A 21,238-nucleotide genomic window follows, 5' to 3' on the forward strand; every position below is an offset into this window, starting at 1 on the left:
CATGCCTATATATATATATATATATATATATATATATATATATATATATATATATATATATATGGTCCTCTCAGGAGCGTCTCTTCTTTGACTCAATGCGCCATCTGGCGATCATATTCAGCTACTTCACGCGCGATTACAGACAGGCACCTTGACGGCCAACAACTTGGGGTCCGAGTTAGCATGAATGGAAGCTAAATGTCTCTTCTTTTTTTTTCAGTATCTTTAACTGTGTTTTGTTCATGCACAAATATCATAAGATACAGGCAAGTCTCTAATATCGTGTTTCTGAAAACCTTCAACTATAAAATAGTTAAGTTAACCGCACCGGCTGCTTCTTTTTTCTTCTTTTTTTTAGCAAGCTGGATGTGTTGACAAGACTTCCTGCTCTGTTCTCATCTCTTGACAGAGATGGAGGGTTATCCCGGACTTATTGCCGGTGATTCAACAAAACAACAAGAAAGACATTACTACCTGTTGTCGGAACTGCAAACCTTAGTCAAAGGTTTACCAAGGTATTGTTACCTTCACGCAACTCGGGAGAACTGGTTAAAGATGTCATTTCTAGCTTTACGTGCGGGGGTGATGCTCAGCTTCGTCCTGATGATGAAAATGTTTGTTTTGGTTTGCGTTGTTCTTCTCCGTGGTCAGCTCCTTCCAGCAGCGCCTGTCTTACAACACCCTGAGCGACCTGGCGCTCGCACTCATAGACGGGACGGTTTATGAGATTGTGCAGGGCCTCCTGGATATTCAGCATCTGACGGAGAAAAATCTGTACAACCAAAGGCAAAAGCTGCACTGTGAACACCAAGGTCTGTGCTCTGCCTCACAGAAAACATACAGAAAACATACAGTAACTAATCGGGCCTCTTCCCGAGAAGCATCCCCACAAAGTGATTGTCAATAGCTGCTGTTATTATCAGCCATAATGTGCAAATGCACCTCACTTTATGTTGTAACAAAAGGATGTCTTTGTGAAACTAGCATTTTACATGATTATAGGAAATATTTTTGTTTCCGCTGTTTATGTCTAATGTCCTTGTTGGCAACTAGACTGTTGTTCACATGATTTACACATGGGTTATATTTAAGATTAACACTCTGACTATGCACTTTTTTCCCCTGCTCGGTGCCCTAGATTATAACCAACACAGTTCTTTTTACCATTTGAAATATGTTCAAGCGGCAATAGGCCTTCAAGCTTTAAAATACAACATGATTGCCGTGTCCACTTTGACACTGAAAGATTATGTATGCCCTTTTTACCATCTGAAACACCTGTAAAGGGTTAACACAACCCATAAAATGCGATTTCAGACTTTGAAATGAACTTACTCCTTACTGCTGAAAGATTATGATGAATTCTGAACGTTACTACAGTTTGATCCTGATAAAAATCAGCTGCAGACATGCATACAGTATACTAAGCCATACAGGCTGCGGGCACTTCCATGGACATCTGTAATCTGTATGACTGCTCTGTAAGGAAAGCAATCCCCTCACACCCATAACTACATCAAGTATTAAACATTCTTCAAACAGGCCTTCAGTTTAAGGTTAGAATTTGAAAATGGCAGTGCGATGCTTGACTGCTTCCTTTTATGTGCAGCACTCAAACAAGATCTTGTACGAAAACACAAAGATGGTCTGCAGTCGTGCAAGTCTCACAACCTTGCGCTTCTCAAGTCAAACCAGCAAGCAGAGCTGGAGGTAAGCATCGAATTCATAGTACCTCTGATTACCGAAAGGAATATGGTACTTCCATATGCTTTTTGGTTGACTAACACTTGAGTGTTGTGTTTCAGGCTCTGGAAATTCGTGTGCGAGATGAACAAAGAATGATGGATAAGAAGATTGTAGTGGAAATGGATCAAAAAGTTATAGACCAGCAGAACACCCTGGAGAAAGCAGGAGTGCCCGGGTTTTATATCACCACTAATCCACAGGTGAATGTCCACACCTGTCTACCCACTGTGGTTAAAATGCATACTAACGCCTCAAATAATGAAAGTATAGCAGAGAAAACATGCACTTTGAGATGGAGACATATGTCCAGCAGATGGCGATGTATGTCCCAACTAATGACTCTTCGATGACTGTCTTTCAGGAGCTGACAATGCAGATGAACTTGCTTGAACTGATCCTTAAGCTTCAGCAGAAGGACTCACAATTTGGAATACTATGAGAAAGATAATAAAGAGGCCCGATCGAAAACAAAAGAGCATACGCTCACATTTCAGTAATTGTAACATTCAGTGTGCGTCAACATGTAACACTGCAATCTCTAAGAAGCAACAAGTTCAGAAAGCATTGAACATGTTGTTCTGAGTGGGATATTCACCGGCGTCCTAAACCTGTGGAAGGAAGCTGGTGCTCAAGTCCCAGAGGAGAGCACTGACAACTTAAATGCCATGTCACATGTTGGGAAATAAGAAAGCTTGTTTTGTTGCAAATCCTTTAAAGACATGTTGTGTTTAGGGACACAAAGACATGAACAGAGATGCTTTATCTGGTTTTAATGTTAGGACTCTGGCAGTGAGATGGTCTCCTAACAGCCTCTAAAGACTCATAGGAGCAGTTGGCACCAAAACAAGGAAAGTTGTACTTATGTTTACTTGTATTTATGTTCAAACAGACCAAATTCTGAGCAGAAATAGTGTACTGAAAACTTTCCACATAGTGCCGTCTGCAGTGGTGAAGCTATGTTGTAGAAAAATCTATTATTTATTTTATATAGCTGGGTATTAACTTAAAATATGTAAAATAGGAACACGAGGTGAAGCGTGTCCGTTCCAGTGTTCTGGCTCTGTTTTGAACAGACTTTATTTGTGTATTATTGTGAAACATTTCCGACCTTCATATTTTTGATACTATCGCTACTTTATTTTGTATAAATTAGAGGTTGACATGTTGAGCTAACCATATTTTTTTTTAAATGACAGGGTTAATTAATATTTGTTGTCGGACATTTATAAAAAAAAATAAAAAAAAGCAACAGTAAACAAGTTCATTAGAGACACAGATACAGACAGTTTGAACTTTCACCTGTTAATGCTTGACTGGATACCAAAAAAAAAAGAATACATAAATAAATCTGCACCTGAACAGAATCTACGGGCTCTCGTTTGATTTGTTTTCTTCATTTGATAAGCCTAACACATGAAATTGAAGTCCTCCATACTGTCATCCACATTGTACAGCAGGATTTACATCTTTGTTCTTGACACTGCCACTGATTAAAGGCAACATGTTCACTTAGTCCTGGCTGCATTGTGCCTCCATACATCATACATGGCTCCTTGGGTCTCCTGGCAGGGTTTTAATTGGCGCCCCTTGTTTTAAAAATGAAACGTGATCAAGTATTCTTGCCTTTGTTTTTTGTCACTGGAGACACGTCATTCCAGGTTGGCACTTGATCCTGTTAGCTGTTTACCTGTCCTCGTTTATTCAGAGGACATTTAGTCAGGTTCTGCAAACCCCAACCCCCACCGTCCTCCGGCTTTATCTCCTGTTGTGCTATAATATGGGTGGGGCGCAGTGGGGAAGCCCTTCCAGCAGGAGTGTTCAGGAAGGTGCCTGTACCTTTAAGAAGCAGTCCAGGCAGTGCATGTTGCCTTTTATTCCTCGGCGCACCTTCTGCTCCATCACCAGACGATACATCCCGGTAACTTCTCACGGCACCGGAGCCGCAGCACAGATGACAGACCCTGAACAATAACGACGGTAAATTGAATTCGTGAATTCATAATGTTGTTACTGACGTCTTTCCTTTTGTGCTTTCAAAAAGATCAAATGATCCCACCTAACTCACGAATGAAGAGTGCGATTCAGTTTTTCCCTCCGGGATAGAGGTTTTAGTCTGCTGCACTAACGATCGTCTCTTTGCCTTCGTTTCCATTTTATTATAAATTATTAATTTGGCATTTAAAACGACGCTTACTCCTCTCGTATATTCTTATTTCTCTTATGTGGTCGTGGACATGATCGTTTGAATGTGAAATGCAAACGAGTAGTGTAGTTTATGACAGCGGTCTTATTTCTAGAGGGGAATAAAGCGTTACGTAATTATCATGGAGGCATCCTGTTGTCGCCATATGCCTATCGAGGCCAGGAATCGGATGTTGCACTGCCCGGACCAGCAGGATGAACACTGGGAAGTCTGTTACTGATGAGAACACTGAATATAACAAACAAATGGAAGTAATCAGCTTCTGTAGTTGACTGTATTTATTTTGCACTTAAGCGGTGGCTTGTAGATGACGTGGATTGAGTGTTTAGGGCAGTGTCATTCATTGGCTCTATGGTTTGACCGCAAAAACACAAATATTAACGAAAATGTACAGACATAAAAGTCCAAAAATACAGAAACTGACTTTTTTTTGGGGGGGGGGGTACATGTATACCAACTAGTATACAAGTACGCATACAAATGTACATTATCTGATTCTGATGTCCATAATATTTCTCAACACGAGATGTTTTTAAAGATTTTTTTGTTATTAGAGACTACAGATAGGTGATCAAATGTTGTACATAAATCAAGGTTATTATGGCAGAACCTTTGAATTTTAAGTTTGCCTAAGAGAAGGAAATTATCAAGTTTTCAACTTCACGATCGCTCGTTGTGTTACTGTTAATAAAATCATACTTTAATAGGGACCAAGACCCTATAAATCTCCAATATTGAATGATTAAATAAGCCATGGTGTGTAAATTAAAATATTGTTAAATGTAAACATCAAATATTTTGTGTCCCTCTTGATTTTTTTTCATTACACAGATTAGGATGAAGAGATAATTATTCTTTGGTTTTGAGACAAAGTTTGAAAGACAGTTCTGTGGTTTAATAAGCGATACAATATAAACATATTCTACCACATAAACCTACAGTATGAGTCGAGCAGCTCTGTATCAAACATTTTGTGCCAATCAGCAGACCGAACAAGGACACCCTGAATGCAGCAGCTGCGGTAGATTTTCCCTTTTCTGATGTATGCCTTTGTCAATACTGTGCTCTGTCTCTGCAGGTCATCTTCATAGGCAAGTAATGGATCCAGTGTGATTAATACAACACCAACCTGTCCAGCTGGCCTGTCTAACTCTGTAACTATGGCAACCTGTCCGAGAGGCTGCGCACCAGCTGTGCGCCTTTGTCAGAAACTGAACCGACTCAAGACACTAGACGATGACATGATGGCAACGTCACTGAAACGCTGCCTCTCCACCCTGGACCTGACTCTGATGGGTGTTGGTGGCATGGTGGGCTCTGGGCTCTACGTCCTGACAGGAACGGTGGCTAAAGACACGGCCGGTCCTGCTGTCATCATATCCTTCCTTTTCGCAGGTATTGCTTCTTTATTGGCTGCCTTTTGTTATGCAGAGTTTGGGGCACGCATTCCCAAAACAGGATCTGCCTACATGTTTACCTACGTCTCTGTGGGAGAGATCTGGGCCTTTCTCATTGGCTGGAATGTGATTCTGGAGAACATGATTGGTGGTGCTGCTGTGGCACGTGCCTGGAGTGGCTATCTGGACTCGATTTTTAACCACGCTATCCAGAACTACACAGAGACACACATCATGCAGTGGAACGTACCCTTCCTTGCCCATTATCCTGACCTACTTGCTGCAGGAATTCTAGTCGTGGCCTCATTCTTCATTTCCTTTGGAGTTCAAGTGTCCTCTTACCTCAACCACATCTTCTCCATCGTTAGTATGGGCGTCATTGTTTTCATCCTGGTCTTTGGCTTTATGCTGGCGGAACCAGCCAATTGGAGCCAGGAACAAGGAGGCTTTGCACCGTATGGGATGTCTGGAATACTGGCAGGCTCAGCCACGTGCTTCTATGCATTTGTGGGTTTTGATGTGATCGCTTCCTCAAGTGAGGAGGCAAAGAATCCACAGAAGGCCGTTCCTATTGCCACTGCTATCTCCCTTGTACTGGCAGCAACAGCCTACATCCTGGTCTCCACAGTGCTCACCCTGATGGTACCTTGGCATACGCTGGACCCCAACTCAGCTCTTGCAGATGCTTTCTTCCGCCGTGGGTACAGTTGGGCTGGAGTTGTCGTGGCAGTAGGTTCCATCTGTGGTGAGTGTCAGCCTTTAACTAAGAAGTGCAATTTTAAGGGCTGCTGATATGTTTTTTACGTATTAAAACCTCAGATGTATATTGACTAATGTCCTCTCTGTTCCCATTTCTAGCCATGAACACCGTGCTCCTCTGTAATCTCTTCTCCCTCCCTCGGATCGTGTACGCCATGGCAGAGGATGGATTGTTTTTCTCCATTTTTGCAAGGGTCAATCCGATCACCAAAGTTCCCATCAATGCTATTTTGGTATTTGGAATCCTCATGGCCACCATGGCTCTGATCTTTGACCTGGAGGCCTTGGTCCAGTTCTTGTCCATTGGCACTCTCCTGGCGTACACCTTTGTGGCAGCGAGTATTATTGTGCTACGCTTCCAGCCTGATAAATCCAGTTCCAAGGGAACTGCTTCCACATCTCCCAACCCCAACGCCGAGCCCTCCCCTGCCCCCTCAGAGTCTCAGACCATAACTGAGGACAATGAGGAGCTGAAGCAGTATGAGTCCTTCTCTGACAAACTCCAGCTGGTGGAGAGGCAGAAGACAGGAGAGCGGCGGGGGGTGGGGCAGCTGAGGGCCTGGTGGGAGCCGTACCTGGACAAGCTGGTGGGGGACTGTGAGCCGGGCGAGGTGGTGGCCTTCTGTGTGATGACTCTGATAGTGAGCTCGGCATCCCTCTGTGCTGTGCTGGAATTTGGAAATAAACAACTGCAGCTGCCGGTCTGGAGCTTCACAATGCTGGTGGTGATTTTTAGCTTAGCTTACCTTCTCAGCCTGGCGCTCATATGGGTTCATGAGCCACAAAAAAACCACAAAACATTTCAGGTGAGCCTTTACAGCTATTATTCAACGTGTAATATAGTGACAGAAGCCAACATACATTTAAATGAATCTTGATTAAATGGAAACATTTACTTGATGCCAGTTGTTGTCCTGAAAATGACATTAATTGTGACTGGAGAATGACTGAAGTGTTATTGTTGTACAGGTACCTCTGGTCCCATTGACTCCAGCTGCCAGTATCCTCATTAATGTATTCCTCATGATGAAGCTCAGCCTTCTAACCTGGATTCGATTCACCGTGTGGATTGGCATAGGTAAGCAGACGTCAGAACTTGTAGCACCCAAAAAACCTTCTCTTTTGCATGGTTCATCAAACATATTCCTGCATTGCCTAATTTAAAAGGTGACCAAAGGGATTTCACACAGTGAGCAGTGGGCACACAGCTTCCTCTCCACATAGAAACTGGACTGCAGTCTACCACTGATACATGATACGTGAACGTTATCTCACGAAGCAGTTTGAATACACTGTCATAAAACACCTGCCCTCTGTTGCTAGTGAACATAATGCACATACGTGTCACTTCACCAGATTGAACAAATATTCTTTGGACGCTAAGGACACATAAACGTTTGTCATTCGGTCAGCAATCCTCTGGGGATAGGTGATGGTTAAACAGAGGTGAAAGCCCTGCTAGTGAGGGGAGATCACTGGAGAAACATGATTATCTGCATTAGCTTAAGGCTTTTCTGGACCAGTAAACCATTTAAACACCACTGTCAGATTGCTGCAAGTTAACAAGATGCACACTCGAGGAATATTACACTTGACAGGGCCTTTGGCTAAGCTCTCAGTCCCTGGAGACTGACATGGACACTTACCTTCCATAATGAAAAAAGCAAAAGATTTCTTCTTTGTTCAGCTTAGAGTTAATGTCATAATCAATACTGCAGCAGAGTCGACGCAAATTGGCAAAAGCAATGGATTTCATCGACTGTAGTAAATAATCTTGTGACGGCTTGTGAGATATTTTTTTTTAACCATGCCAGCATTGTGGCTGTATTGGTCCATTGTTTGTCATTTGTTACTCTGTTTCCCCACACGAATGTTCCCCTTAAGATGTTTAAAATTGTAATTGTAAATTCTATTACTTTAGTGGCTAAATACCTGCAAAACTAATGTTATTCTCATCTGCTTTAGTTGTACTTTATGTGTACTGCTAGTTAGCAAATGTTAGCATGCTAAATTATAATTGTGAACATGGTAAACGTTATAACCTGCTTAACATCAGCATGTCGGTGTTGTAAATATGAGCATGTCTGCATGCTGATGTAAATCAGTAGAGCAGGGCTTTTGCATATTAATGAATATCCTTGCATTCAAGCCCTGACCAAAAAAGTTCACACAATGCTAATTAAGCATATCACCGCGAGATAAATCTCTCTATTTTTCACAATATACTTAGTTTTTAAATCTGGTGTCTGGTGAGACATTCCTGCGTTGAACAGATGAATGCATACTGAGTATGCTCCAGGGGCAGACCATCTGTACCAGAAGTCTGTGCAGGAGAGAGCCAGCTAACTGTATGGCTCTTGACCTTCCAAATGTTGTCAAGTTATTTATACGCTTGTAAGCGAGTCCTGTCACCCGAAGTCTAACAAAAAGGTAAATTTGAACATTGTAATATCACTGCAATTATACGGTATGTTTATTGGTTTTTACAACATAAAAAAATAATTTTGACCTCCCAAAATAAGACCATTTAACATGAAACAAATCTTTATATCACTCTTCTACTTAGTGTCATCATGATTTAAGTTATTGCTACACGTGTTCCCTGCGGTCTCCTTTTCAGGTCTCTTTGTGTACTTTGGCTATGGGATCTGGCACAGTAAGGAGGGAATTCGTGAGCTGCAGCCCAAAGACATGGCAGCCCGGTACGTGGTGCTACCCAGCGGCAGCTTGGTAGAGACAGTGCAGTCTGTCCAACCCGACGGTCAGGTGGACCCCTCGGCGCACCACATCAGCGCCTCCGCTGCCTCAACTGCCGAGGAGTGTGCAGGAAAGAGATGATGTGTGACCAATCCTAGTCAACATTATAACTGCCTGGTATTATCTTTTGTTTCCCACTCATATGCTGTACTATTACTAGTATACTCTCTTGATCTCACTCCGTTTAGCGTGTGACAGTCTTTACTCGTTGTTCTGCAAGTGTATGCACACCACAGGATGGGATGCACTCTCTCTGTCTTATTGTGAAGCATATTTGTATATCTTGTAATACTCAAATGTACAGTAGAGAGCTTTATTACTGTCCTGTAAACTTCTATCATCAAAGTTGTGTTATATCCTTTAAGACCAGCTTTTTTTTTGCAACTCTGCCAGTTTGTCAGAATCCACACGGTTCTTGGTTACACAGTTTCCGGTGCTTTCTTTGTTACATATGGTGGAGCTGGAAAATCAACATATACTTGTTTTTTTGTTAGATAAGAAGTTAACCACTCACATTTTTTGAAAGATATCATTTGTTGCATGTTTTTTTTTTTTAAAGTTAGGTAGAGGAATGCACAGAGTTGTCAGTTTACATTTTTGCCTTTTTCTCAGATTCTTCTCCCCAAATCCAAAGAAGAAACTCCTGACCTTAATAGTTTGGATCCATGTAGTCCATCTCCTCCTTTTGGTTATCATAGACTCCCCCTTATATTGGGTTCTGTCAAAGTATTTAATCCTATATTATAAGAAGCTATATGTATTTATTTTTCTATTAATCATCATTTTATTTTATACTTTCTTTTTCCGTATTTTTGCCATTCTCATTTTTGTGTGTCATTATATCTGTGTTAAATGTTTTGCATGTACCTCAGCAATTTGTTTTCACTTTTTAACTGGCTGAACATTTAATTTATTCACTTAATCTCCTAACTCTCATCCCATGATCTTTTACTTTTTTTGTGTCACCGATCTTGCACATGAGCAGTCTTTTTTCCCACGCACCGTCAGACCTTTCCCCTTTCTGTCTTGTTGGCATGAGATTATATATCCAAAGCACAGTGGTCATTGAGATCATATGACTGATGTCCTGAGACTACCTAAGAAATGATTATATAAATGGATGTGCAAGCACAAACTTACTGAATGGGAGTCTTCAGACAAAAATATTGGCAGACAGGCAGGCAGACATTGGTTATGTTAAACTGGATCTACATCGTCTCTCTGAGGCCTCTGTAATCCCAGCAGATTTGCAGCAGTCCATGTCGCCAGTCTGCAGTTTGACCTAGATTAGAGAAAGCCACACATGTGAGAACACTCTCATATTATACAGATAACATTCCCTCGGTCTGCACTTGTGTCTATAAATGAACTGAAATGAGGCTTTATTTTTTATCACAGATGTAAAAGTACCTAAAATGATGTTTATTCCGTTTATACTCATGTCAGTTTTTGTTTTGCATGTGTTACATAAGAAACCAATGGCCTTAAACACATTGTAATTAATTCAGACTGATCTCCAAAGCTTAAAGTAGTCGGTCTGAATGGTTTAGTTGTTACATTAATTTGTCTGTTAGATAAATACTCTAATACAGGATTTCATGCTTTTGAATTATTAAACCAAAACACAAAAATATAGAAGAGAATATACAGCAGGAGACATTTTGGCATAGTTTCAAAAAGGAGTTGGGATCAAGAGAATTTTGTACAATTTTGCACAGTTTGCAAACTATTGTCTGGTAATTCTGTGTCAGTTATGCTTTTGATGTCGGGGCCAGTAAAAGATATTAATACTGTGGTGCTTTTTTAAGCTCAACGTTCTCTCACGTCTTTTTCCGTCTTTTTTGTGCCAGGAAGCACAGTTATAAATGATCCAATTCTTTTTCTTACTTCAGAATAGTAATGCACATCAAAATCTGAAATCTTTCTGTTATATAGTGTATGTCTGTAAAATGCAAAAGACAAAAAAATAAATGTTTTGAAGCAGCATTTACAAAAATCTAAATTGTGGAGTATCATTCACATCCCACACAGTTTAGACTCATCATTCTCAGAGGAGCTTTGTGTACAAGAGGCTGGTTTGTGTTAAGTCGAGAGCAGAGAATAAGAAAAAAGAATACAGCAAATATTCACAAAACCAGGAAAACTAAACTGAATGACAAATGAATTCGGCGAGGAACCGGCACACACACATGATGAAATAAAATAAACACTAAATTGCTCATAAAACAAACAACATATCGTATATCATATATACATATCAAGTATATTATAATTATACTCAACCATTTTCCATGTCCTTCAAATAAAGTTTTCACACCTGTTTAAAACAATCGAATAGATTGTAAGTATCTCGTGTTATCTGTTGAGCTGTTTCAAGTTCTGGCTGCCATACACTGCATACCTGGAAATTTTGGCAAACTATATTAGGTATCATACCTGACCAAAGCTCTAGTACTCTCAAACACTTGAAAATAGTGTAATGCCTGGCCATTTAGCTAAAAACAGAACCCATATGAGCAATGCTAACCACTTTAATGATTAAAAATGTTCTGTACTTTAAATAAATTGTTATCAATTGTGGTAACAGAAAATTACACATATGGTCAATTACATCAAACCCTTATATTATATGCTTATAAAAATACAACATATACATCTACATAATCAAGAGTATGTATTTAGTCATTAAAAGACAGACACTCTTGATTAACATGCTGTCATTCATATGAATTGCTTAGTCGAGCATAGCGCTGATATAGTTTTCAGTGGCATCTATAGTGCTGGCTGAAGGAGTTTAAAACTAACTTCAATTATGTGGGATTAACCCTCAAGTCACAAGACATATGTTCAGTGAATGAAATGATGATGTGTCCATTCAGGTAGTGTTGGTGGGAAGTCACAGTGTTGATACTAAGATGACAAGTAATATTAAACAGATGTTAGTCTCCATTAGACTCAGATTACACAACCAAGCTCATGGCATCTCAAATACACTCTGCAAAACAAGCCTTTTGATTTGTGATGCAAATACAAAAACAAAAGGTATGTGTGGTCTTAATCTTGGTGCACTGATGAGGATATGTTGAAAAATTATATTGGAGGGACTGAAATAAAGGTTTGTATCGTGATTCAGCTGAGAATGATTCCTGTGAATCCTGCAAGCACTTGCGTTTCCATGGAAACTCCCTCTCCCCACCTTTGTTCGATAGCAAACAAACAATGACATGGACATTCAAGGTTGTACATTTACTTAGAACCATGTGATTAATCCGCTGTGATGGCCACCTATTCAGATACATCCAGATTTGTTTGAGAAACAATATCACATATCTTGAAACCTGATATGCAATTCCCATCAAAGCCCTATTTTAATAGCATTAAAGTAATAGTCAATATATACACAATAAGTTTATTATTTACATACATCTTAACATAACGACATGTTGTGCTAACAGTTGTAATTAAATGCCCTTATTGTACCCAATGCCAATGTAAAAAACATGAGAAAAATTGTAGGAAGAAATGTTTATGAGTCATTGTTGCCAAAAATCCTTTTATAAAACTGTGTTCTCTCTTGCAAATGTGCCATCTGTTTAAATGCATTTACACCTCCAGGGTTTCATTTTTTCCTCTGATTCAAGTGAGAGAACAGAGAGGCACTGCGTGTCTTTGAATGGCTTTTCGCAGCAGTGGAGCCCATGTTGAAATGGAGGGTTTGAAGGTGAATTGTCGGGTACGAGGGGAAGGTAGACACATGATCCTCTGACCTGGCTGACTCCGGACCACGTTCTCCCCTTTTTGCTTCCTTTGCTCTGTTACTGTATCCCAGCCATGCTGCACTGCTGCTCTGCCTGTGGAACAAGGACGGAGAAGGCAACAATGAAGACACTGTACTATAAGTACTCATTTATAAAACATGTTTAATGGTGCACGCGTTAGAAGGTCATATTTTTTAGAAATCCAAAGAGTAGAATACTCACAATGTACTCTTCTGCATTTGTGTGAAGGGGTTTGGTTGTCTTTCTATCAATGTGCTGGGCAGGTAGTTGTTCCCCGTCTGATGAGGAGAGGCTTCCTATTGATAAAAATGCACATATAATTTTCAATCATCCCAATAATATCAACAAAACCATGCAGGAGCTGAATGTACAACTGTGTATCAATTCACATATTTTACGGCGTCACAACTTTCCAATGTCTTACCCCAGTGCCATTATGTTGTGCTCTTTCCCCCAGTTTCTCAACACTTCTGTGCAGGGTTGCATTTTCCTGCTGCAGAACTTTTATACGAATGCTATTTGCCTGCAGTTGTTGCTCCATATCCAGATGCACATTTCCTGTACCTGGCACGCAAACAACAACATGTAAGTTGGCATTCAACATGACTGCAGTACTCAAAAACTGAGATAGTCAGGAAATACAGTAAATACTAGACTGGATACAAGATTCACACTTTACCTTTTTAAGTAGGCCCACAGAATATGGAATAATTGTTGTAACATCAGCCTGTGACAATACATGTAATTGCGCTCTCTGCCACGTACAGGTGCACACGGGCACTGTTGGATTCTCAGTTAATTTAACATTGTGTGTTTTCCAAACAAAACCAGCCACAGATGGCTTCTGCTCTACAGGACCATAAACACGTTTTATGTACATAGATGCAGGTAGTGTTAGTCAGTGGGTGATTCATGATTGCCTACTCTGTGGTGGGACCTGACCCAGGGGGGTGAGCTCTGGGAAAGCCACCAACAGCCTCTCCCTCTCCTTCAAAGCTTGTACGTATTCCTCCAGCTCAGCTACAGAGCTTTTCTGCTTGTCGACAAGTGTTTCTAGTGTCTGCTTCTCCTTTTGGAGCTTTAAACACAAGTCCTGATGGAAAAGAAAAACAAACATATGCTACCAGATTTAAACGTATTCAGTCGGGGTATTGATATGGGTAATGGCCATTTAAGGGTTCTGATATACCTGCTGTTGAGTGAGCTGAGCCTGCAGTTGGTCCTTCTTCTCTGACATCTGTTGCAGCTGATCACGTTGGTTGATATGTCTCTCTTCTCTCTCTCCCAATTGCCTCTGAAGCTCCTCACACTCTTCGTCGAGAGCATCAACTCTCTCTAACAGAGATTTCTGCTTCGCCTGCATTGACTGTGTACACAACCCCGGAAAAAACACATGACACCTGTATAAATCTAATTGATTTTGTGTGACTGTTTCATGTGTCAAACAATTAATGTCTCCAGCTGAAAACAACAAATAATCTGGTGTTTGTTGTGACACTGACCTCCTGTTGACGGCAAGCGCTCTGGTACTTGGCGTTCTCCTTGTCAAGAAGGAGTTGAGTGTCAGAGATTTGACTCTCTAACTGCTGGATCCTTTGTTGTAGTTTACAACAGGCCTCGTCCTCTATTTGCAAGGACTTCACTTTCTCCTGCAGCACATTCTTGTCACATTCTACCACAAATTTAAAAAGACACATTATGTAGCATAACAGTTTATGTATACTCTGCAAAACATGATTATCATGAGAACGGTGGCAGGATGGTAACAAATTTAATCGTACATGTGCTTACCAAGTGCTTGTAAAGAATCCTGCTGCAATGCTACTTTCTCCTTTAGTCCGGAATTACTTTCCTCCAAGGACAAATTTTCTGTAACAAAAATATTAAACATATAGTAGTAAATGTGATGTCAGTGTCTCATCATATTTATTCACACGTTGACTCACCTCTCTTGAGTAGTCGTTGCTCCTCTTGCAGCCTTTGCTCTGTTTCTTTCTTGGATCTCTCTGCTTTTCGCAGTGAAAACTCCAGCTGGACCATGTTTACTTGCCATTTTTCCCTCTCTTGTTTGAACTCTTTCTGTGCTTTTTCTAACAGGGCCCTGAATCTCTCCCGCTCTGTTTCTGCTGCTGCTAGTCGCTCTTTAAGAGGCTGCACTGTATCCCGCGTGTCTTGAAGATGTTTTGCCAGCCGGCGCATGTCCCTGAGCTGCTCGTTGGACCACTGAGAAACATCACCTGCTGTCATTTGTTCCAGCGCCAGGGTGTCCTCCACAGCTTCTATGAAAGGCTGCAGAGACGAGGGCAAGCCCTCGCTCTGAAACAGATCTACCAAAGCATCTCCTGTCTTTCTTAAAATGGATTGCACTTGATGACAGGCATCACAGGGGGTGAGGGATGATTTGACTGTCTGGCAGCATACGTTATGGCTGTTAACTATAGGATAGTCTGGGGTGTTGTGGTTGGGGCTGGAAGGTACATGACTCTGGGAAGAAAATTTTAATGTGCTTTTTGAAGACCAGGCAGAATGTCCACAAAAGTCAGTCCTTTGGCTCATCTGGGAGGAGGCAGGTGACACTGTCTTTGTCTCATCACAGTCAAATGTCTTTGGTTTCGTCTGTTTGTTATGGTCTTTGCAGATCTCCTAAAAGAAAAATGAGAGAATAAAAAGCAACGAGATCTATTTGTTAATTGTTAATGTTTGGCACTATTTATTTTTTTATTTGTATCATTCTCACAAAAAAAAAAAAAAGAAGAAATATGCCAACCTTAATGTTGGTAAATTGAACTAAATTACTCCAGTAACTTCGGACCATCAGACCAACTGACAGGCATCCTCTCTGCTGGGTTTGTTCTCTCCTGCCCTTCAGTTGCTCAACATAAGCATTGAAGCTTTGCAGAAGAAGCAGTAGTCTTTTTCGGGCAAGGAGAGAAAAGACAAGTGTTAAACGTCTTGAAATAATTGTTGTGTAAATGTAATGTCACGTTATGCATCACCTGTCAATCACTAACTCCAGTAAAACAATGTGGGAGTGTTGATTGAATGCGTCCTCCCCATCCACAAAGTCATATTGCTCCAGCAGAGCTACCATGTCCAGATTACAGGCGAGTTTGTCGGGAAACTTCCAGGAAGAGAAGCGGACCGGTCCGGTTCTGGAAAACACGTCCAGAATCGCACCCTGAAGGTCGACCAGGTCTTTTCGGAGGCTTTCGATACAATCCTGACGTCCCAAGAGCTGACTCATGTCTGACAAGCTAAGTAGCACATTTATTTTCTTCCTTACCCAGCAATGAAAGAGGAGGTGTAGCTTGTTGACATCGCGTCTCCTTGGCAACCTCAAAAAAAAAAAAAAAAAGTACTCTAAGTTCCGAAATGCATTGCGGCTCGTTATCGGAAGTAATACGCCTCCATTGGGTCAGAGAAAGCGCGACGCAGTAAGTATTCAGCCACAGTAAATTGAAGCCTTTTGCCTCAATAAACTACATTCTTAAACTATAATATGACGTAAACGTGCATTTAAAATACATATTCTCATCTTGCTTATTGGGCGTTTGCAGGTGATTTCTGATTTTACTGAAAGTCGCAGCCATGCCGCCTGGGCCTGTTCAGATAGTTCAGCCGGAGTCCAACAACAAGGTAACGATACCGCTCTGAGTTAGCAATGGAGCTAACGCACGGCTGCCTTTGCCGAACTAATGAACAACGAGGTTAAAGTGCACTTTCTCTCCTGTAAAATGTGTCTATGAATTTGAGTTTTTAAGTAGCTACCGTCTATTTAGGATCAACACTTTAATGTGTAGCGATAAAGCCTGTTAGCTTGTTAGCTTTGAGGGCCAGGTGACCCACGTAACCGATAGCTGCTTAGATTTTTTTTTTTTTTTTTTTTTTTCTCAATCACTCCAGTATTGGCGTTAAGTGTTGAAAACTGACATTTGGAAAAACTCAGCTGTAACATTTATCTTCAGAAACACCGTTATAGTTTTCCAGAAAGACATCCGAGACTTAATTATTAGCCCATGTAATTGGCCTGTCTGGTCTATTGCGGAAAATATCTACACAGTTCCCACAAATTGTATTGGGAATGTGTGAGAGCAGAAGAACCTTGTTTTGAAACCTAATTTTAAATCTTGCATTTTATAGCCTAACAAATGTACATTTTTCACAGAATGATGCACCACCAGAAGAAACTCCAGCCACTAAGCCTATTGTTGGTATCATATATCCACCTCCTGAGGTCCGAAACATAGTTGACAAGACAGCCAGCTTTGTTGCCAGGTCGGTTACTCTATACGTGTCAGTTTTACTATTCAGCTGCATTTCTAACTGGGTATTATGTCTATGGTTCCACTAATCTCTTGTCTCATCTCTCATTTCACAGGAATGGGCCGGAGTTTGAAGCAAGAATCCGTCAGAATGAGATCAACAATCCAAAGTTTAATTTCCTCAACCCCAATGACCCCTACCATGCTTACTACCGTCACAAGGTCAATGAATTCAAGGAGGGCAAAGCACAAGAACCGTCTGCAGCTGTGCCAAAGGTTATGCAGCAGGCCATGCTGCAGTCCCAGCAGCTTCCTCAAAAAGTAAGGCATTGCATTTCAGGCTGTTCTTACTTTAGTTTTTGTCATGGCATGTAATTGGTAGTGTTTGTTCATCATAACTAATATTTTATGTTTATCAATAGGTGCAGTCACAAGTGATTCAGGAGACTGTGGTCCCCAAAGAACCACCCCCTGAGTTTGAGTTCATTGCAGACCCTCCATCCATCTCGGCATTTGATCTGGATGTTGTCAAGCTCACTGCCCAGTTTGTTGCTCGCAACGGCCGCCAGTTTCTCACTCAGCTCATGCAGAAAGAACAGAGGAACTACCAATTTGACTTTTTGCGGCCACAGCACAGCCTCTTCAACTACTTCACCAAACTGGTTGAGCAGTACACTAAGGTGACTTGACATATTGTGCCACTCTGTTGTAATTGGTATTCTTTGTTCAGGTAGTGATGCTAAACTGTACACTAATCTTATCTCAATTTTTAGATTCTGATCCCTCCCAAAGGCCTTCTGAACAAACTCAAGAGAGAGGCTGAGAACCCAAGAGAGGTTATGGACCAGGTAATATCTTTTAACAACAGCTGTTTTCTCGGAGTATCCGTTTAATAACATGATGCCCATCTTAATCAACTATCTTATTGCACAACCATCAGGTTAGGTACCGTGTTGAGTGGGCAAAATTCCAGGAGCGTGAGAGAAAGAAGGAGGAGGAGGAAAGAGAGAAAGAGCGGGTGGCTTACGCACAAATCGACTGGCATGACTTTGTAGTTGTTGAAACAGTGGATTTCCAGCCTAATGAACAAGGTAATTTAACCACAGTAACAATAATAAATAATAATCTTTATTTAAATATGAAAGCCCCTAAATGTAGTTAGAATCATGTATCTTCATTGTTATCTGTGTCCCAAGGCCACTTCCCGCCACCGACCACACCAGAGGAGCTTGGTGCTCGCATCCTGATCCAAGAGCGCTACGAGAAGTATGGAGAGAGTGAGGAGGTGGAGATGGAGGTTGAAAGTGAGGATGAAGATGATGAGCGGGAAAATCGGGGTGAAGGCCAGCCTTCACAACCAGATCAAGACACACAAGTGCAGGATATGGATGAGGTTAGAACTGATAAAATAATCAATTACTGTGCATTGTAAAGTCATACATGCATGGGGATATTATATGTTTGTTCATTTTAACTTGTCTGTTTAACTCGACAACCTTCGTTTGTTGCTCTGCTTAAAAAGAAGCAGAGAAGCGCTGGTTATAACCCGTAGTTCTTCCTGTTTGCTTTCTTCAGGGGTCTGATGATGACGATGACGGCATGAAGGCTCCACTGCCACCTGACAACCCCATGCCACCTCCACTGCCCCCGACTCCAGACCAGGTTATTATTCGCAAAGACTACGACCCCAAAGGTAACATGCTTCCATAGATGAGAGAATACAAACCATATATGAAACTATTACTATGTACAGTGTGTATTAATCCCATGCTGCCTCTTTCTCACAGCTTCCAAGCCTCAGCCCTCAATTGCAGTTCCAGATGAGTACCTCATCTCGCCAATTACTGGTGAGAAGATCCAAGCCAGTAAGATGCAGGAGCACATGCGCATCGGTCTGCTGGATCCGCGCTGGTTGGAACAGAGAGATCGCAGCATCAGAGAGAGACAGACGGAGGATGAAGTCTACGCTCCTGGTTTGGATATCGAGAGCAGCTTGAAACAACTGGCCGAGAGGCGTACCGATATCTTTGGTGTGGAAGAGACGGCCATCGGTAAGAAGATTGGTGAAGAAGAAATCCAGAAGCCAGAGGAGAAGGTGAGAACAGTAGTGGGTTTATGTCACACAGTTTTGGTTAAAAGAATCGCCGAGTTGGATGAAGTTGAGTCGACACTATTTTCATATTTTCATTCAATTTGGTTTGTTTACATTAATTCTGTGTTTTTGCTTGTAACATTTGTGTTCTCCCGTGCCCACCAGGTCACCTGGGATGGCCACTCAGGAAGCATGGCTCGTACACAGCAGGCAGCACAGGCCAACATCACTCTGCAAGAGCAGATTGAAGCCATTCACAAGGCCAAAGGACTGGTGGGCGAGGATGACACTAAGGAGAAAATTGGCCCAAGCAAGCCAAATGAAATTCATCACCAGCCTCCCATGCCCTCTATGTCGAAACCTAATCACCCTCTCACATCAGTCCCTCGGCCACCCTCCTCTGTAAGTTACTCTCGTTTAAACATATACGTGTGCTTAATAACACATCTATTGTGCATATGTACCTTATAACGTGCTAATGTGTCTGTTCTACAGTTGGCCCCTCCAGTGCGCACCACTCTCCTGTCCGCTGTACCTGTAATTCCAAGGCCGCCTGTGGCTCCTGTGGTGCGCCTTGCACCAGGGCAAGTTCTAACATCGATGCCTCCAATGCTTACTGCTCCGCGCATCAATGTTGTTCAAATGCAACCCTCAGCACCTCACATCATGGCCCCCAGACCACCGCCCATGGTTGTTCCAACTGGTAAGATTAAACACCTGTCAGTAGTATTCAAAGTAAATATTCATTGTTTAGAAAATAGATGCCTGTAACTGAACTCGCATAGTCTTCTTTTTTTTTTTGAATGTCTTTACATTACATTACATTTCATTTAGCTGACGCTTTTATCCAAAGCGACTTACAATATATAAATTCAAACAACCTTTTTCTTCCTCCAGCATTTGTCCCGGCTCCTCCGGTGCCACAACCACCAAGCTCTGTTCCTGCACCACCTGCCCACCCACCCCCACCTCATGATGATGAGCCAGTCAGCAAGAAGATGAAGACAGAGGATAACCTCATTCCAGAGGAGGAGTTCCTCCGTAGAAACAAGGTTTGTTGGAGCAGTGATGAATTGGAAATATGTTGCATTGCGTTTGTATTTAATCAATGCGATTGTTTCATTTCCTGTACGACGCCACACAGCCATTTCTTTCGTAAAATGAGGAGATTTGGCTCAAATAAATATGGTCAAATTACTAATAGGATCTGCCATCTTATCCTGCATGCTGACAGCAACTTTTTTTTTTTCCACCTCAAGGGTCCTGTGGCGGTTAAAGTACAGGTCCCCAACATGCAGGACAAGACTGAATGGAAGCTGAATGGCCAAGTGCTGAATTTCACTGTCCCACTCACAGACCAGGTATGCAAATGTTGGCTTATTATTTCTCTCTTTTTATCTAGTGTATGCAAGTGTGCTGACTGCATTCTTACAGATCTAAAAATGTGCAATATCTCCTCAGGTGTCAGTTATTAAAGTCAAAATCCATGAAGCTACAGGGATGGCAGCAGGAAAACAGAAGTTACAGTATGAGGTAAACTTTTTTTTTTTTTTTAACCTTTTTGGAACACTTGATCTCATTTGCATGACTCTAAAATGACTAACTGAATCACATTGTTGGATTTTTGTTCCTGTTTAGGGCATTTTCATCAAAGATTCCAACTCCCTGGCTTATTACAACATGAGCAACGGTTCAGTCATTCATCTGGCACTGAAGGAGAGAGGCGGAAGAAAGAAGTAGACCAGCCTGCAAGAAGGAAACACAGATGTTTGGTCACTCTGTCTTGTTGTGTCATTTTACTTTATTGGTCATTTTGGGAAGTATATTACATTTTTCATACAATTTTGAGAAAGGCATGTTATTCTTAAATGCTAAATTCTGACTGTCAACACTTTTCATGATGATGATACCTGGATATTAGTAACTTGTACGAACATGTTAATCCCTATAATGCCAATTCAGTCATTCAAATAAAGGAATTTTAAAAACATCCGTGTGCTTTTCTTGCTGCATCATAACATGCAAGTTATAAAGTAGTTAATTATAATGTAATTAGCCAACTTGACATGGACTAATGCAGACCATGTTATGCACAAGAAGACAGGAGTTTAGATTTAGAGGGCCGAGCCGAGACGGTGCAAGTGGTGCAGATACAAAATTACTCCCAACTTCAAGAGGCTTTTCTGAGGAAGAATACAGGAACACACCGCAAAAGGTACACAAACTACAAAGCGGTGCAAACA

At 41.4% G+C, this 21,238-nt stretch overlaps 4 protein-coding genes across 4 annotated transcripts; 3 read left to right on the forward strand and 1 right to left on the reverse strand.

Annotated features, from left to right (window-relative positions):
• The first annotated feature begins 167 nt into the window (after nt 1–167).
• dgcr6 (DiGeorge syndrome critical region gene 6) lies at nt 168–3,104 on the forward strand. Its single transcript, XM_069699689.1, has 6 exons — nt 168–266; nt 410–515; nt 652–812; nt 1,610–1,710; nt 1,806–1,946; nt 2,108–3,104. Exons 2-6 carry the CDS (start codon nt 412–414, stop codon nt 2,183–2,185), a joined length of 585 nt encoding a protein of 194 aa, XP_069555790.1. The 5' UTR covers nt 168–266; nt 410–411; the 3' UTR covers nt 2,186–3,104.
• Nucleotides 3,105–3,576: 472 nt separating this feature from the next.
• slc7a4 (solute carrier family 7 member 4) lies at nt 3,577–10,858 on the forward strand. The gene is made up of 5 exons (XM_069699687.1): nt 3,577–3,723; nt 5,028–6,091; nt 6,205–6,911; nt 7,075–7,183; nt 8,726–10,858. The coding sequence occupies exons 2-5, from the start codon at nt 5,110–5,112 to the stop codon at nt 8,941–8,943; spliced, it is 2,016 nt and encodes a 671-aa protein (XP_069555788.1). The 5' UTR covers nt 3,577–3,723; nt 5,028–5,109; the 3' UTR covers nt 8,944–10,858.
• Nucleotides 10,859–12,053: 1,195 nt separating this feature from the next.
• On the reverse strand, nt 12,054–15,936 carry ccdc157 (coiled-coil domain containing 157). The gene is made up of 10 exons (XM_069699691.1): nt 15,638–15,936; nt 15,409–15,553; nt 14,588–15,284; nt 14,433–14,510; nt 14,144–14,313; nt 13,831–14,007; nt 13,566–13,734; nt 13,066–13,205; nt 12,843–12,937; nt 12,054–12,713 (listed from the first exon to the last, which is right to left on the reverse strand). The coding sequence occupies exons 1-10, from the start codon at nt 15,883–15,885 to the stop codon at nt 12,482–12,484; spliced, it is 2,151 nt and encodes a 716-aa protein (XP_069555792.1). The 5' UTR covers nt 15,886–15,936; the 3' UTR covers nt 12,054–12,481.
• Nucleotides 15,937–15,999: 63 nt separating this feature from the next.
• sf3a1 (splicing factor 3a, subunit 1) lies at nt 16,000–20,985 on the forward strand. Its single transcript, XM_069699690.1, has 16 exons — nt 16,000–16,075; nt 16,199–16,277; nt 16,807–16,916; nt 17,020–17,224; nt 17,326–17,583; nt 17,677–17,751; nt 17,844–17,994; nt 18,100–18,296; nt 18,479–18,596; nt 18,691–18,998; nt 19,161–19,397; nt 19,491–19,698; nt 19,893–20,047; nt 20,255–20,356; nt 20,457–20,528; nt 20,634–20,985. Exons 2-16 carry the CDS (start codon nt 16,230–16,232, stop codon nt 20,733–20,735), a joined length of 2,346 nt encoding a protein of 781 aa, XP_069555791.1. The 5' UTR covers nt 16,000–16,075; nt 16,199–16,229; the 3' UTR covers nt 20,736–20,985.
• The last annotated feature ends 253 nt before the right edge of the window (nt 20,986–21,238 follow it).

This window comes from Brachyistius frenatus, unplaced genomic scaffold (genome assembly GCF_029030835.1).
Source record: "Brachyistius frenatus isolate BFR_SWC_R1_liver_20210118 unplaced genomic scaffold, ASM2903083v1 Contig_31, whole genome shotgun sequence".
NCBI lineage: Eukaryota > Metazoa > Chordata > Actinopteri > Embiotocidae > Brachyistius > Brachyistius frenatus.